General features: G+C 55.1%; 1 protein-coding gene and 1 long non-coding RNA gene across 3 annotated transcripts; one reads left to right on the top strand and one right to left on the bottom strand.

Annotated features, from left to right (window-relative positions):
* Nucleotides 1–1,336: 1,336 nt before the first annotated feature.
* Nucleotides 1,337–13,705, top strand: PKDCC (protein kinase domain containing, cytoplasmic). 2 transcript variants are annotated; one of them, XM_055539911.1, is made up of 7 exons: nucleotides 1,337–2,144; nucleotides 6,207–6,329; nucleotides 6,947–7,218; nucleotides 7,894–7,973; nucleotides 8,208–8,315; nucleotides 10,185–10,358; nucleotides 10,565–11,463. In XM_055539911.1, exons 1-7 carry the CDS (start codon nucleotides 1,506–1,508, stop codon nucleotides 10,648–10,650), a joined length of 1,482 nt encoding a protein of 493 aa, XP_055395886.1. In that variant the 5' UTR covers nucleotides 1,337–1,505; the 3' UTR covers nucleotides 10,651–11,463. The 2 variants fall into 2 exon arrangements, with proteins under 2 accessions (XP_055395886.1, XP_055395888.1); XM_055539913.1 differs by lacking the exons at nucleotides 10,185–10,358; nucleotides 10,565–11,463 and adding an exon at nucleotides 12,195–13,705.
* LOC129622968 (uncharacterized) lies at nucleotides 2,071–4,652 on the bottom strand. The gene is made up of 3 exons (XR_008700216.1): nucleotides 4,521–4,652; nucleotides 4,031–4,207; nucleotides 2,071–2,208 (listed from the first exon to the last, which is right to left on the bottom strand). It is a non-coding gene; the product is annotated as an uncharacterized LOC129622968 (long non-coding RNA).
* Nucleotides 13,706–16,890: the final 3,185 nt, after the last annotated feature.

Here is a 16,890-nt window from a genome sequence, read left to right on the forward strand (position 1 = left end):
GCTGTCCTCTGCCCTTCCAGGTCCAAAAGAACCGGCCAGAGATTTCTGTCTTTCTCATCACAGAGATTGCATTCACAACTCTTGAGCCTCCTGGAGGAAAGATTTTCTAGGCCCTCCACCTCCTCCTGCCTCCTCTCGAGCTAATCTCTGACACTGAGAGGAAGAAAGCGATTAACCAGGAAAGGACCAGGGGACAGGAAGGTGCCCAAGAAGGGTGGGGGGATCTAGGTGGACGGGCATCTAGGATTCCAGGGCGCTGAAGAAGCGGAGGACTGCGAGGGGGAGGGGCGGCGGCTTATCTCTCTCAGGAGGGGGGAGCTCACTCCAAACAACTAATGCGCTGGCGTGTGAAAGCTCCTCAATTAGCGCTAATGATGCAATCAGGGAGGGAGGAGGAGGGACCAGAAGTTCTGCTGGAGTCAGCACCTACTTACACACATGGTACACACTCCCTTCCTCGGACACAGTGGCCCCTTCAGCACACTAATGCAACACGCTCCAGAGACAATCAGGACCACGCATGTCCGTGGATACAAGTGCTCTTTGTACAAATTACTAGCACGAATAAAGTTCGTGATCCGCGGCTAACGTCTGTCTGCGGGAATCCCCAGGGTAGGGGTTCGATGTGGGGCTTTAGGAACAAGGAAAATCAGAAAAACTTGGTAGGGGACATGGAAGAGGGCATCTCCTGATTTTTCTTCGGATCCCAGAGTTCCCGTCCTACGGGCGCTCGCAGGTGCCAGCCCCTGAGCGCCCGCCTCCCCATTCCCGGCCCCCGAATCCGCGACTAAGCGATAAGCAGCGTCCCCCGCGTGCGGCGGGCCCCACGCCCCTTCCCCGCGCCCAGCCAGCCCCACGGCCCCGGGTCCCAGGGAGGGCGCACCCCGGACCCAGCTGCTCGTCCCTTCCGGAACCGGTTACCCGCCGGCCTCGCCCCTCCGTTTGCTCCCCAATCCTGCCCCGCCGGCTCAGTTGACCGCCTCCCGGGCCCGTTATCTGGCCGCCCCGGCCCCGTTATCCGCCCTCGCTCTGGGTCCGATCCCCTCGGCTCGTTCCGGGGCCGCCGCCGCCGCCTCCCCTTCTCCCCCGGCCGGCGATCCCGGGCTGGGCAGGGCCGGAGCCGCCTCCGAGCCGCTTCTCAGGCCCGGACGGCCGCGGGAGGAGGTCCCGCTGTCAGTCAGCGGGGAAGGCCAGGCCGGCCGGAGGGGGCGGCGCCGAGGACGGGCTCGGGCCGGGAGCTGGGAGGCGGAGGCGGAGGGGGCGGGGGCGGGGGCGGGGGCGGCTCCGGGCCTTATAAGCGGCGGGGGCAGGGCGAGAGGGAGGCAAGTGTCAGGCCGATGTGCCGCCCGCGAGGGGCCGGGGCCGGGGTCGGGGCCGCCGGGGCCATGCGCGTGGGCTGGGCAGGGGGCCGGCGGAGCGCAGAGCGGAGCCGCCTCGGAGCCTGAGCCTCCCGGGGCCGCGGCCGGGGAGCCGCGCGGGGCCGGCCGGCCGGGGGGAGGGGAGCGATGCGGCGCCGGCGGGCGGCGGTGGCCGCGGGTTTCTGCGCCTCCTTCCTGCTGGGCTCGGTCCTCAACGTGCTCTTCGCACCGGGCTCGGAGCCTCCACGGCCCGGTCAGTCCCCGGGGCCCTCACCAGCCCCGGGCCCGGGCCGTCGCGGGGGCCGCGGGGAGCTGGCCCGGCAGATTCGAGCGCGCTACGAGGAGGTGCAGCGCTATTCCCGCGGGGGCCCCGGGCCCGGGGCTGGCCGGCCGGAGCGGCGGCGCCTTATGGACCTGGCTCCGGGCGGTCCGGGCCTGCAGCGTCCCCGGCCCCCGCGGGCCCGGCCCCTGCCCGACGGCGCTCCGGGCTGGCCCCCGGCTCCCGGCCCGGGCTCCCCTGGTCCGGGCCCGCGTCTGGGCTGCGCCGCGCTCCGCAACGTGTCCGGCGCTCAGTACTTGGGCTCGGGCTACACCAAGGCCGTGTACCGGGTCCGCCTGCCTGGCGGCGCGGCGGTGGCGCTCAAGGCGGTGGACTTCAGCGGCCACGATCTGGGCAGCTGCGTGCGCGAGTTCGGGGCGCGGAGGGGCTGCTATCGACTGGCGGCCCATAAGCTGCTCAAAGAGATGGTGCTGCTGGAGCGGCTGCGGCATCCCAACGTGCTGCAGGTACGAGGGTGCGGGTGCGGGGCTGAGGGTGCTGGCTGGACGTGCCCAGGTCCGGTCTCTCTGGCTAGAAGAGAACCCTTGTTTTTACACATAAAGAAGCGGAGCCCCAGTGACTGTGCCAGGTTAAACTGGGGGACAGAACCCGGTCCATGGCAGCTCCCCTCTACGCCACCCTGCTTCTCATTCCTGGGTGGCCGTCCGGAGAGACTCCCGGGTTCCTCAGCTTCCACACCAAAACAGATCAGGACAGAGGGTTCCAAAACTCGGGATGGGGATTGGAGTCTGTTTGGACTTAGGACCCTGCTTCTGGCTGGAGCTGGGGTGTTGAGCACCAGGGAAATGACCCCAAACCAAGACGCTGAACAGAGCTCATCCCTGAGCTAGGGGCACAGCTGCAGTGATCTGTTCACTTTCTTGATGGAATCTGAACCCCACTTCTCTCAACTTCCAAACAGTGACTTATCTGACTTTGAAGGTGGGATGGCACAGCAAATGGGGTTGGAAGAGCTAGAAAAAGACCAGGTTTGATTCCCCAAGAATATCGGGTACCCCACCCAGAAGCCACTGGAAGAACTGGAGGGGATTGGATAGTAGGCCACAAAATGCATAGCCCTTCCTTGAGGAGACCCTGGGCCTCAAAGTAGGCTTTGGGGAACCTTTGGGGTCCTAGCTCAATGCTCAGGGGACAGGCTGAGGGCCTGAGGGTCTGAGAGTCACATTACCTGAGCAAATGTGGCCAAGAGACTGAAGGATTGAGAAGGCCAGATGCCCAGGTTCCTAGTAAATGGGACTCTGTCTCTCCCATTCACTGGGGAGCAGAGAGGAAAGATGAGACCCCACCTTGTCCCCTCCAGGCTAGACTGAGGGAGTGGGCGTCTCACAGTCCCAGCACTGCCCTAACACACCCACTTCCTCCTCTCCCCCAGCTCTCCTACGTCCTTGAGTCAGTCCTGGGATTAGACAAACTGTTCCCTTGGCACATGTCTGAGCAGACAGAGAGGGGAATCCCTGACTGCTCCTGGCCCAGTGAACACAGGGTGTGTGCAGGCTCCCCAGCTGAGGAACCATGCCCACACCTTCCACCTCCCAGCCCACTCACATGAATCTTTCTGCACCCGGGAGAATTGAGCAAAAACCCAGGAGTCCCTCCCTTCTTTCCTCAGGAGTGAGATGGACCCCAGGTCTGGGCATCACAGAATAGTAGAGAGAAGTCAGAGAGCTATTGACATCACTGCTGGCACCCAGGCTACCCCAGCCCTGATTAGACACGTGTCGACTGGGTTCTGGGTTCTGAACTGGTTGCAGGTCAGGCAGAGCCAGCAGCTGTGGGTGGCTTGCCTGGTGGCATAGCTGACTCTGGAGCTGCAGGGAATGAGCAGCTGGTTACGTGGCTATTCTAACTGGGAGGATCTAGTTCTCTTCCCTTCCTGGGGGCTCCTGGGAACTTTTTGGAAACTGGGGTGTCAGTCAGATTCCGAGGCAGTGGGGAAGGTCTTGAGTATGTTAGCAGGATATTGAGTGTTAATTGACTCAAGACCCCTCTCCCTTACGGCAGATTGGAGGTTTGCTGTGCTCTTCTGTCTCTTAAGGAACTCCTCCCGCCCTCTCTTACCCGACTCAGACTTCAACACGAGCATCAGCTAACCACCCCCTCGTATATCACAGAATGGTCCTCCACTTTAATGTCAGGCCCCCACCACAATGCTGGAGGTGTCAAAGAAAAAAATTATAACTGGTTTTCACTCAGTCCCTCTCTAGACCAAGACTGGGTTGGCTGTGTGACTCTTACAGGGTGGGATTGGGGTGAGTTGCCTTAAGACACAAGTGGGTGGGAGGGTCCCAGGTCCTTTCTGTCAGGGGAGAAGTGAAAAGCTACCCTTACTTACAGGGAGGTGGAGGAACCTTGGGGTGAATTTAGGGACGGCTTTGGTGGAGGGTCTCATCCCCAGACCCCCAGGCCAGTATCCCTCTGGCTTCTTAGCAGTGTCACTTCTGCCTCCAAAGAGGGTCTTCTACTTGGGGGTCTTCTTACTCAGGAGGCTTCCATTCAGGTGTGCAGGGAACTAGAAATAATGTTGTTTTAATACCTCTTAATCATTTAAAATTTCAAAATTGTTCGACTGTTTGCTGAACCAGGGAGGAGCCAGAGAGTGCTTCCCGCTCCCCGAGGCTCCCTCCCCCTCTCTGGCAGCCCCAGAGTTGGCGCCGTGGGTGTTCAAACAGCAAAGGCCCAGGACAGCTTGTCCCACTGGGCACTTCTCAGAGCTTGCTGTGGTCTCTGGGACTGCCCGGGCGGGATGTCTCCATCCATCTTCTGTGACCCCTCCCCAGCCCACCTCTGACACACACACAACACACGCACACACACTCCCTCACGTGATAGATGCCTCTATAGCCCAGGGTCAAAGGGCACAAGGGTCTCCCCTCCCCTGCACCTCTGTCGTTCTGGGGCCGCCAGCCTCAGCTGGGGCCCCAGGCCTGCCTGGGCCCTGATTCTGGCCCTGCCAGAGTATATTTCTTCTCCCAGAGGAACAAAAGATGCGACTGAAATGCTCAGCCTCTCGCTTCCTGGGGGGGTTAATGGTGTCTTTTTATTTTTTCCTGAGGGGTGTTGATTAATACCTCGTTAACAGCGCATTTAACGACCTCCGGGTGTTTAATAACCTTCAGAAGTTTCCCACAAAGGCTCAGACTCTGGGCAAGAAAATGAGAACCAGGCTCTAGGGCTGCTCCTTTTACCTCCCCCTACCGCTGCCCCCTTTGGGATCTGGGGCCTCCCTGGGCTGATGTGGGGTGGGGAGGGAAGAAGAGGAGGGGAGAAGAGGGCACCCGGGATTTCCCCCGATCCCCCAAGTCACCACCCTAGTGATCTGAGATGTGCCTTCCCTCATGCCGGCAGGACTGAGGTGGCTGGCTCCAGGGATGGGGAGGCTAAAAGGTCCCTACTGGGATGGAAGGGAGAGTGTAGGGGCCGGGAGTGGAACCGAGAAGGGTGAAAGCTGCAGGGACATCTAGCCCAGGGGCTTGGCTCTGCTGGTATCCACCCCACCCCCACCCCATCTCCTCTCTTCCTACTCTGGCCCCAACAACTTGGCCTTTGTGTTCCTGCCCCACAGGGTGCTGGGTGTTTTGAGCACCGGCTGATCCCTTAGCTGATGTGCAGCGAGGTGGGAAAGGCGGGAACAAGCAGGGCTCTCCATGGATCCTGGTTTAGGTGTCGGTGACAAAGTCAGGCTGTGTTTCCCAGAAGCCCCTGGCCAGCTGAGCTGTACAAAGCCCCTCCCCCAGATCCTATGGAGTGGAAAGGCCCTTGAGACCATGCCCTCAAAGAACAGTGACCTTCCCCAGGAACTCACTACTACCCCAGCTGATAATGGGTCATTCCCCCACCCCCACCAACTATGCAATGAACACCCAAGGGTATGAGCCCTGGATTCTTTTTGTACTGATGCAACACTTGTTACAAATCTTCAGGAAGATTGCTTTCCCTACAGAAAAACCAGAGCAAAGGAAAAATGAAGGTGCCTGTAAGTGGAAATGATGAAGCAAAGACAAGCATTAGAACAGGGGAGGAGGTACAATAACCATTTGTTGGTTTGCCAGTTAGCAAATGGTACTCTTGGAAAGAACAAGGTTGTGGAATCAGAGTGACATATATTTAAATCCTAGCTCCTGCATTTCTTAACTGTGTGACTTTGTGGCGTTAATTTAACCTCTCTGAGTTGGTTTCCTCACATGGGAATTGGAGATACTAATAGTACCAACTATGCCCTTTTAGGTTATTCTAAGAATTGAGTTATGCATGTAAAACATTTAGCACAGTGCCTGGCACATGGTTATCACATGGTGCTCAGACCTGCCCATTTACCTGAGTGGCCAGAGGTAAGGGGCTGCTAGAACAGTGGGCTAGAGCACAGGCTTCCCAGGCAGAGTGGCTATTCTCTTCTGGCCTGAGCTGAAGCAGAGACCTAGGGATGGGAGGGTGGGGGCATCTGACAACCCAGCTGTTCCTCGTTCCTGTCCCCACCCTGTGACCCCATGACCCGACTGGGCCTCTTTCAGCTCTATGGCTACTGCTACCAGGACAGTGAGGACATCCCAGACACCCTGACCACCATCACGGAGCTGGGCGCCCCTGTGGAGATGATCCAGCTGCTGCAGACTTCTTGGGAGGATCGCTTCCGAGTGAGCAGGGAGGAGGGCCAGTTGGCCTTGGGCTCCTGGCTGGGATGGTTCTCCCTTAGAAGGTCAGCCCTCCAGAGCAGCTTGGACTCCTCCTTAGTTGAGGGAGGGAAGGAGGGAGGATGCTGCGAAGTTGACTCAGCCATCAGCCAAAGGGTTAAAAAAAAAAAAACCAAGGCAGAGAGGATCCTGGTTTTGTACTCCTGTTTCACACACACACACATACCCCCTCAGCCTGGCTGCAGGAGGGCCAGTGTCCTAGGCCTAGAAAGATCTTAAGGTCATCCTGGCCTGCCCTCTATTTGCATGCACTAGACAGAACCCACACTGAGATGAAACTTCAGAGAGGAGTCCCCAAATTTCCCTTGCCCATTTCCCCACTTTCTCCATGTTACCCTCAGGGTCGGGCCAGCCATGGGATCGTAGAAAATCACTGGTTTGCTCCGTAAGGTTCCAGGCCTCAGCCCTTAGTGAACACTCGAGCCTTTAAGAGAAAGGCAAACTCCCCCCACCCCCACACACACACAGCTCAGTCCAGAGCCTCAAAGGAGGGCACCCTGGAGTCCCCAGGCTCCCCTCCCTGGAGGAAAGCAGTGAGCAGTCCGGTGTCTGCCCCTCAGATCTGCCTGAGCCTGGGCCGGCTTCTCCACCACCTGGCCCACTCCCCGCTGGGCTCGGTCACTCTGCTGGACTTCCGCCCCCGACAGTTTGTGCTGGTGGACGGGGAGCTGAAGGTGACAGATCTGGATGACGCCCGTGTGGAGGAGACGCCGTGCACAGGCAACGCTGACTGCATACTCGAGTTCCCAGCCAGGAACTTCACCCTGCCTTGCTCTGCCCAGGGCTGGTGCGAGGCCATGAATGAGAAACGCAACCTCTACAATGCCTACAGGTGACCTCCACCCCCACTCAGGAGGACCAGCGAGAGGCCCCAGGGGGCACGGCAGGGAGGGGAGCTCACACGGGGTCCAAGAGACCAGCCAAGGCCGGAGACTCTGCCATGACCAATGGAGTGGCAGGGGCGGAGAAAGGCTCCCCTGCATCCAGAAGGGAACAGGCAGGCTCCTGACCATGAAGCTAAAAATAGTCAGCTCCAAGGAGAATCCGGGTTAGGGGGTGGCAGCTGGAGGCTTCTTAAAATAGCATCAGACTCAGCCTAGGGCTGGTGGGAGGGCCCTGCCCCTTCCTCCCCAGGCCCTTCACTAGTGGAAGCTCCTCATAGAGCCAAGCCATGGAAGTTGGTCTGACACAGGTCAACCTGGGGGATAATGTGGGGCTGAGGGGTGGACAAGTTCCCAGGATGGATGGGGAAAACACACCTCAGACTTCAATTTGGTGTGAAGTTACTTGTGGCCTTAGCATCTGCTCAGACCCCAACAGGGCACATGCTGAATTGACTCCTTAGTCTGAATCGACTCCTAGGCATCCTCTGGTGCTGTATGGGTGAAATGGTTAGCCCAAGGGATCAGGCTCCCTAGCGAGATTGGGGTTCTGTCCCAAGTTGGGGTAGAGGAAGGCTATGTCCCCACAGGCTGGACCTTGAGCCCCTGATTTCTCTCGGCCCCAGGTTTTTCTTCACATACCTCCTGCCCCATAGTGCCCCGCCTTCACTCCGGCCCCTGCTGGACAGCATCGTCAACGCCACAGGTGAGCACTGCCTCCCATCACCTTTTCCCCCGCATTTCCAGCAAGCGTGGGAACAAGAATGGCCCAGGATGGCACACAGTCCAGAAACATCACTTCCCAAAGTAGATTCTGTGGCAAACCCCCGCCCCAGTCCTCCGGTCATCAGGGCCCAGGCTCCAGAGTTGGGGTGGGTGGGGGTGGGGAGGGAGATGTAGGAGCCCAGGCGCCCTCTTAGAGCCACACTGCACTCTGCAGGAGAGCTTGCCTGGGGGGTGGACGAGACCCTGGCCCAGCTGGAGAAGGTGCTGCACCTGTACCGGAGCGGGCAGTATCTGCAGAACTCCACTGCGGGCAGCCAAGCCGGTGAGTGGCCCCTGTAGGGATTCAGGGGCAGGGAAGGTGGGGAGCAGTTCGAGGAGAGTGATCCCCCTAGTTGGGGAAGTGGCTCAACCTCCCTTTGAGACTCACTTGGAGTGATGCAGAGAGACTGCTTGGCCTTCACTCAGAGATCTTCCCTTTGACTGAGCTAGAACAACTATGTATGTGTGTGTTAGTCGCTCAGTCGTATCCGACTGCTTGCAACCCTGTGGACTGTAGCTCTCCAGGCTCCTCTGTCCATATGATTCTCCAGACATGAATCCTGGAGTGAGTTGCCATTTCCTTCTCCAGGGGATCCTCCCAACCCAGGGATCAAACCTTGGTCTTCGGCATTGCAGGCAGATTCTTTACCATCTGAGCCACCAGGGAAGCCCGGGAATAACTATAATTCTGCCTTGAACCAGGGATTGGGCTCTGACACCCCTTCTCTGGGTGGCTGCAAAGCTCCTTCTGTATTGTGTGTACTTTCAGCAAGGTATTTACACCTTGAGCCTCACTTTCCTCATCTGTGAATTGGGTTCAGTATTACCTGCCTCACAAAATTCTTCCGGGGAGTAAATGATAGGTGAAATGTGTGAAAGCAGTTAACTCATTTCCTCTTACACAGCTGGAACACAGTCTGTTTACACTTCTCTCTCCTTCCTCACCCTTCTGGGGCTAGGAGGACGGCTGGAGGTGGAGAGGGCTCCACCTGATACCAGTTAAGGAGCCCCAGAGCAGGGAGAGAATTCCAGTCATGACTTGTAGGCTGCGTGGTCCCTCCGCTGAGGCCCTGGGGTTTAGCATGGTTGGCAGGGGGCGAGGGATGGGCAGCATCCGTATTCAAGGAGCTCTGGCCAGTGTTAGGGGTGGGGGAGCCCTCGTTAGCCCTGTAAATAAAGTTTAACGAGGTGAACAATGGCTGACTCTGTCCCTGAGGACGCCGTTTATGGGGCTATAAATCACAGCCTGCCCTGGACTTTGGTCTAGTCCCTGTAGAAGAAGGAGGCAGGAAGGCGGGGTGGCCAAGGCCCAGGGCTTCTGCATTATCAGTCCGAAGCTGGGGCTCCCCAGGCAGCAGGAAAGACTCTGATGAACAGGAGGCCTGCAGTGAAGCAGCTTCCGGATTGAGAAGTTTTCAGAGCCTCTGGGGGCTCTTTCTGTGAAATGGGAAGATTTCATATTCTTCCGCCAGCCTCTGCCCCAAACACTCAAGTTGTGGATTCCCAAATGGTAATCCTTTGTGTTTTACATTCATCTGCATGCCTCTGAACTTCAAAAACTCATGACTGACCCCCGCTACCCAGGAAGCTGGCCTAGCCTCTCTCCCCAAGGCCAGAAGGAAGTGGGACCAAGGGCAGCCGGAAGCTCTTGCTCCTCAAAGTGTGGTCTGCAGACCAGCAGTTCCGGAAGCTGGTTGGAAATGCCAGTTCCCTGGCCCCACCCCAGACCTTCAGAATCAGAACCTGCATTTTAACAAGATTCCTGAAGATTCACATGCACACTGAAGTTTGGGAAGCCCAGCTTTAAATGTCTAAAATGTTCTAAGCTCAGCAACCAGCGTGGTCAACCAGTATCTCTGTGTGTGTGCATTCGTCCCACACATGTGCCCACCATCACATGCAGTCTAAATCACTTGTGTGCCCTTAGATTTGGGAGATGTGTATCTCCCAAAAGGTAACCTGAGCTTTGCCTTTCCTGAATGGTCATCCCAGTTCCACCGTGGTAGCTGCCTGCATCTCCATGCTAGGAAGACTGGGCTGGGTTTTAGACTACCTCCAAGAAATGGGTCTCCTAGCCCTTTAAGGCAAGTGGTCCCAGCCCTTACCCCTGGCCACACAGAGTTCTCACTTGAGCTCCATCTCCAACCCACAGAGTACCAGCGCCTCCCCGACAGTACTATCCCCCAGGAGGACTACCGATGCTGGCCATCCTACCACCATGGAGGCTGCCTCCTTTCCGTGTTCAACCTGGCTGAGGCCGTGGACATCTGTGAGAACCATGCCCAGTGCCAGGCCTTTGTGGTCACCAACCAGACCACCTGGACAGGTGAGCTGGGGGAAAGGACATCCAGAGGGATGTGACCAGACCCCAGAAGAGACTGACGGGTAGTGGTGGCCCCCCATCAGAAGCCAGAAACAATAAGAAGACAAGGAGGCTGAGGGGATGAGATGAGTGTCCTTGTGTTAGAGAGAGTGGCCCTGCCTCCAGAGAGAGAAGCATCCAGTCCTGTTACCTCTCACTTCTGCCTCCAGGTCGGCAACTGGTCTTTTTCAAGACAGGATGGAGCCACGTGGTCCCTGATCCCAGCAAGACCACATATGTGAGGGCCTCTGGCTGAGCCATCTGAGGTTCCGTTGATCATCCCCGCCAGCTGGGCTTGCCCGTGACTTGCCCTAGCAGCACTGCATGTCACATGGGCACCCCTGCAGACCAAGCTGACAGCCCAGACAGACCGAGGTGACCAGGACAACGTGCAATAATGCCAAATGTTAAAAATGTGACTTTACCAGTCTAGGTCTGAGACTGCTGGCTCCAGAGCCAGGAATCAGGGGGGAGGGAGCTGACTGCCCCTCTCACCATCTCGGCTGCCAGTAGGGCTCAGGCTGGTCTCCCCATTGGGGGCTCTGCCCCTCGATGGGGACAGTTCCATGGGCAGCCCCATCACTGTGTTTATAGTGTGAGAATGTAGCCAGAGCCCCTGCTGCTGGTGCTGCTGCATGTGCCATGGCCCAGCAGGGGCTGCGAGGGGACAATCGGTCATGGAGCACGTTCTCTTAGCCAAGCTCCTGAGCGGAGACTTGAAGGGATGCTCCAAGATGTGGGCGATTCTGTACCCCAGGGCGGCTGCCTCTGGGAACCCAACAGGGGGCGCCTGCCAGCCAGCCCAAGGGCACAGGCAGGAGCACACAAGGTATGAGCCAAGTCGTGGGTTGAGGAGCAGGTAGCAGTTTGAGCCAGGACCTGGGGTGGGGGTGGGGCCGGGGCCTTTCTGCCTCATTTGCTTTCAGTGAAAGCCTCAAAGCAGCCAAAACCAGCCTCTCCCCCCTCCTGGAGTTTGTGTATCCAGAAGCTTTTGTACTTCTTGTTCATTAAAATGTTTATTTTTGTAAAAAAAAATAAAATCAATTAATAAAATGACATTTCACAGCAAGGACTGACCTCCCCAGGCACAGTTTCTTGGCCTGACTTGTGCTCAGTTGTCCCTGGTGTATGTCTGGGAGTTGGGGGAGGAGCGGTGTATGACAAAGAAGTGAAATCTCCATGGCAAACACTGAAGTTAGCAAAATGTGTTTTCAAGCCCTACTCCCATGGCTTCCATCTCCCTCCTTGGTCCTCCACATCCTTGTCCTAACCAAAGACATGAGGAACCCCTTCCCCTAACAAAGTTAAAATTTTAATACCCATTGGCTTCTAATATACAAAGCCTTTACCCAAAGGACTCATGTCCTAATGGTGGGATGTCAGCCATGCCAGGGGATCCTGAGCAGTCTCCAGTCTGGTTGGCTTTGCCTTGGTGGAGGGGTTGGTCCTGGCCATTATCACCACATGGTAATGCACACTTTTCTTTTTCAGAGCCTCTCTTTTCTTTTCTTTTCTTTTTTTTTTTTTGAGCAAGAAATAAATATATGGAAGGTGGGGAGACAGCATGGAAAGCCCAGCCCCTTCTTCATGGGTTTTGAGAGGGAGGGTCTAACAGGACAAGCCCCAGGTACATGGAGGCCCAGAGTGAAAAGGTTTAAGATCACACTGAGACCAGAGAGAGCCCCAGCATGGATACAAGTCATCTTCTTTTTTTTTTTTTTTAATAGTAATTATTTTTTAAAGCTGTGTGATTGTTTTGTTTGATTTAATTTTTCTTTATTTTTTGGCTGCACCATGCAGCCGTGGGATCTTAGTTCCCTGACCAGGAACTGAACCTGTGCCTCCTGCTGTGGAAACATGGAGTGTGAACCACTGGACCACCAATGAATTCTCTGGATGCAAGTCTTCTAATTTGAGATCCCATATCTTCTCGCCTGTACACCATTCTACTTCTAGAATATTCTCAAAGTGCACAAGCCTTTAAGGGCTTTAAGAAGAATAACCGAAGTTTACCTCAGAACCTGATTTCTTCTCACCAGATGTGCTTGGCATAATTTCTTATGCACAGGTTGTCCCCTTAGTTCTAAGTAATTGAGGAGCTGATGTTAGTCCCGGAGTCCTCATGATGGAGCCGCTCAGACCCTCAAGGTGGTACCTCAGCACCACCACTCCCAACCCACACACCCTACCTCCTGCCTCTGCTTACTTAGGCTTGGTGACTGTGGAGAGCAGGGAGCATCAGAGGCTCCGCAGAACCTCACACCATGAATCAGCCAAGCTGGGTCCTGCCCATACTCATCACCCTCAGTCCCCACCACTCCAAGGAGGAGTTCGGCTTCCACCAGCCTCCATACCCCTTTCCTCAGCTGAATTCATGCGCTGCCACACATGTAGCCTGCCCTGTGCCGGCCAGTGTTAGAGGTTACACTGCCCTCTGTTGTTCTCCAACTGCCCGCCAATCTGTGGAGCTCTGAGGGTGGGTGAACCATACCACCATGCTAGGCCCAAGGAGGTGCCACAGGGCTGGGGCAGCAAGGTCTGCAGGGTCTGTGCCATCCACAGGGAAACAAAGACCCTGGTGACAGTCAGCAGAGAGGCCCACAGGGCTCGGGAACCGAGGAAAGAGAAGGCTGAAGATTAACCCACCACTGCCTTCTGGGCTTCTAGAAGTTCCCAGATGGGTTCACTGGCCTGTGGGGAGGGGCAGGCTTTGGCCTCGGCAAGCCACGGTTATCATTCCAATTTTAGAGACCTGAAAACTGAAGCCCAGGTCACAGCTGCAAAGGATTTCGGGAGCATTCAAACCTAAGCCAACCTTCCAAGCCTGTCCTGGGAGGAGAATGAAGTTAGAGTCAGGGAGCCCATACTCAGTGATGCCAGACTCGAATGGAGGCCAAAGGGAATAAACCCTTTCAAAAGACTCGTCTGCAGGTGGGTAAAGGCTTAGTAAACAGCTTTTTCCTCAGTGAGTGAGCCTTAATTCCAAACCCGTATCTGGGGGGCAAAAATGGTCAGACTCAGTCCTGCAGAATAGAAAGCAGCGTTTGCAGCTAGGGTTGAAGAGGGTAGTGAGTGAAAGCCGACAGCCAAATCGTCCCTCCCGCTACGGCCGTTTCCATGTAGCCACCTGTGAGCCTGGAAGAAGTTCAGTTCCTGAGAACATCTCGTCCCTTTCCTGCAGAAGCCAGATCCATAGCTTTCCGCCCCGAAGTCTATGTTCTTTCCTCTTCTCTGCACAGCCAGTGACACCAAGATCCAGAGCATGGAAGAAATGCATTTGTCCAACGAAGCCTCAGGTGTTGGTACTAGAGGAAGGAGGTGGGTCTTCCCCAGGGCTGGAGGAGTAGGAAAAACATGAGAGGGCCCATGGTGCCACTAGGCCCCCATGAGGCTCTGGACGAACTCTGGCCAGTCTTTCGCTTTGCTCACTGTGTGGTCTGGGCTGTGACGACTCTCTAAGCCTCCATCTCCTTATCTGCAGAGTTCAGATTTATGATACCCACTTCATAGCAGTGTTACGGGCTTTGAATGAAATTACATACAGAAAACTCTTAACCAGGGTCAGCACACAGTGCTTAAGAAACACTGACTACTATTGTCATTGTTACTGTTATGAGTGTGTTGAACCCTCCATGTTCTTCCATGGCCTGGCCTACAAGAGGATCCAGGTCAGTTGGGGTGGACCCAGGCATTCCCGGACTGTCTCCCAACCCTCCACCTCCAGCACCTCCACCAGGGAGCGCTGGAGGAGGTGGAGCCAGGCTCCCCGGGTCAGTGCCCTGGATGCTGAGTGTATGGCAGACAGGAGGGGGAAGAGGATTAACATGAAAGCAGAAAATGGGATTAGGAGGCTTCAGGATAATGTGCCCACCCACCCCTGTCCATGACAACAGCTTCTTTCACTCTGTGGCTTCTGGAAGCCAGAGTTGGGGAGGCTTGGTTGCCCCTTGGTGCCAGTGAAGAGCTGGGAAGAAGCTTGGTGGGCTTTGAATGTGGGACTACTCAGTTGGCCTGGAAGAGGGGCCCCGCTGCCTTTACATGCACTTTCTGGTCTAATCCTCATGGCACCTGTGAGACCAGTGATGGCCCAGAGAGATGAGGATCTGGAATTCAAGCCTAGGTGGTCACTCCTGAAACTGTGTGATCCTTCCCCTCTACCACTGTCTCGCCCAGGAGCGCAGTGCCACCGTGAACCCAAGAGATCAATGATTTGCCTCATCCCTTGGGAATTTCCAGACTCACACTCTGCCTGTGATGAGAAACCCAAAGAGTAATTTAAGGAGACCTGGTCCTCCTCTCTGGCCTCATCCCTTCGTAGCGCATGGGCTTAGTTGCCCATCTAAGGGCATGTGGGATCCTAGTTCCCCAACCAGCGATGGAACCCATGTCTCCTGCATTGGAACACAGATTCTTAACCACTGGACCACCAGGGAAGTCCCAGACCTGGGCATTTTTAAAGTACTCCTTCGAGGCCTGTCATGCAGCATTTTAATTTCCCTTGTTCACCTCTCTGTGAAACTAAGCCAGTGCTACCTGCTTGAGTGGGGAAAGAGTTCCATCCGTCCCAACTGTGTGAAGGAGACGGACCAGGATACTTCTCAAAATCACCTCTAAAGCCCTGGTGGATCTTTGATGATCATGTAGGGAGAAGTTCATTTTCCACCTCATTCCAGAAACCAGATCAAGGCCCCGTTCAGCTTTGTTTTTCAGGACAGTGACCCCTTGTCCTCCTGCCCCATCCTACCCAGCCCCCCACAGCCTCTCACCTGGCCTTATTCCAGCTCTAGGAGTCTCTCCTGAGTTGCAGTGACAAGACCTCCCCTCTCCCACCCGATGTCAATCATTCAGGGTCCCAACAGGAAACAGAGAGCCCCAAGAACATTGGATATTTTTACAAATGTGTGGGTACAAAGGAACCCCATGGGGATGGTGCAATAACCTGGAACTAGTAGCAATAGAGCTGTTACAGACTCTACTCAAGGGAAGGAGTAGTATCTGCTATCAGAGCCCCGGAGAACCCAGGAGGACTCAAGTGACCACAGAACACCACCAGGTGGGATGGCCTCACAAAGAGGCCCCCAGTCTCCCCTCATTCTCCATCCTCTCCTCCCCTACTCCTCCATCTCCTTCCCAGTTCTCCATCACCAAACCCACCTTGAAGCCAGAGGGAGCCTGATGTGAGGTCTGTAATCGTCACGCAGCAGCGGGGAGAAGGCGAGAGAGCTGACTGGGAGGGCCAGAGTAATACACCCAGGGCAGCGTCCTACTTCCTGTTTGAGCTTCTGTTTCGCTTGAGGGGGAGGGCAAGAGAAGACTTTTCTTTTTTGCTCCCCAATCCATTCTCAGATATCCAGCTCTTTATTGTTCTCTTTGAATAACAGGCCCAAACCTTCCAAGAGTCCTCTTCAGCATACATTCTCATCAGGGGCACCATCATCCCCAAGAAGACAAAACTTGGTTCTTGGGAGATGAAAAAAATCCTACATATGGTACATATTAATATATCCAATGGAATACTAGTCAGCCATAAAAAGGAACAAAACAATGATATTTAAAGAGACCTGAATGGACCTAGAGACTGTTATGCAGAATTAAGTAAGTCAGAAAGAGAAAGATGGATATCGTATACTATTGCTTATATGTAGAATCTAGAAAAATGGTACAGATGAACTTATTTGCAAAGCCAAAATAGAGTCACAGATGTAGAAAACAAACTTGGGTTACCAAGTGGGGGAAGGGGAGTGGGATGAACTGGGAGAACGGGACTGACATATATACACTACTGTATAAACAATAGGTAACTAATGAGAACCTACTGTGTACTACAGGGGACGCTACTAACTTTGCGACCTAACTGGGAAGGAAACCTGAGAAAGAGTGGATATATGTATAGGCGTAACTGATGCGTTTTGCTGTGCATCAGAAATTAACACAACATCGTAAAGCAATTACACCCCAATTTAAAAAAAAAAAAGATGGAAAAAAAATACGTTATACTTCAGTTCAGTTCAGTCACTCAGCACGCCAGGCCTCCCTGTCCATCACCAACTCCCGCAGTTTACTCAGACTCGTGTCCATTGAGTCGGTGATGCCGTCCAACCATCTCATCCTCTGTCGTCCCCTTCTCCTCCCGCCTTCAATCTTTCCCAGCATCAAGGTCTTTTCAAATGAGTCAGTTCTTCACATCAGGTGGCCAAAGTATTGGAGTTTCAGCTTCAGCATCAGTCCTTCCAATGAATATTCAGGACTGATTGCCTTTAGGATGGACTAGTTGGATCTCCTTGCAGTCCAAGGGACTCTCAAGAGTCTCCTCCAACACCACATTTAGCCAACAACAACAACAAAATCTTAAATATCACAATAGTTTGTGGCCCTCCAAAGGGCCACAGCACACAAACAGACAGGAGATATAACTGTGCTGTTAAAATTCCATGGGGTGGTAGCATTTAGCAAAAAGTATCCACAAGAGTATTGTCAGGGGGAGATAACTGAGGGT

Source organism: Bubalus kerabau, chromosome 11, assembly GCF_029407905.1.
Source record: "Bubalus kerabau isolate K-KA32 ecotype Philippines breed swamp buffalo chromosome 11, PCC_UOA_SB_1v2, whole genome shotgun sequence".
Taxonomy (NCBI): domain Eukaryota; kingdom Metazoa; phylum Chordata; class Mammalia; order Artiodactyla; family Bovidae; genus Bubalus; species Bubalus kerabau.

What these genes read in the sequence shown, in the direction of transcription:
- PKDCC (XM_055539911.1), top strand. Translation starts at nt 1,506, where the DNA reads ATGCGGCGCCGGCGGGCGGCGGTGGCCGCGGGTTTCTGCGCCTCCTTC. An exon ending in CTTGGGAGGATCGCTTCCGA is followed by an intron (nt 6,330 to 6,946) that starts GTGAGCAGGGAG and finishes TCTGCCCCTCAG; the next exon opens with ATCTGCCTGAGCCTGGGCCG. An exon ending in CAACCAGACCACCTGGACAG is followed by an intron (nt 10,359 to 10,564) that starts GTGAGCTGGGGG and finishes TTCTGCCTCCAG; the next exon opens with GTCGGCAACTGGTCTTTTTC.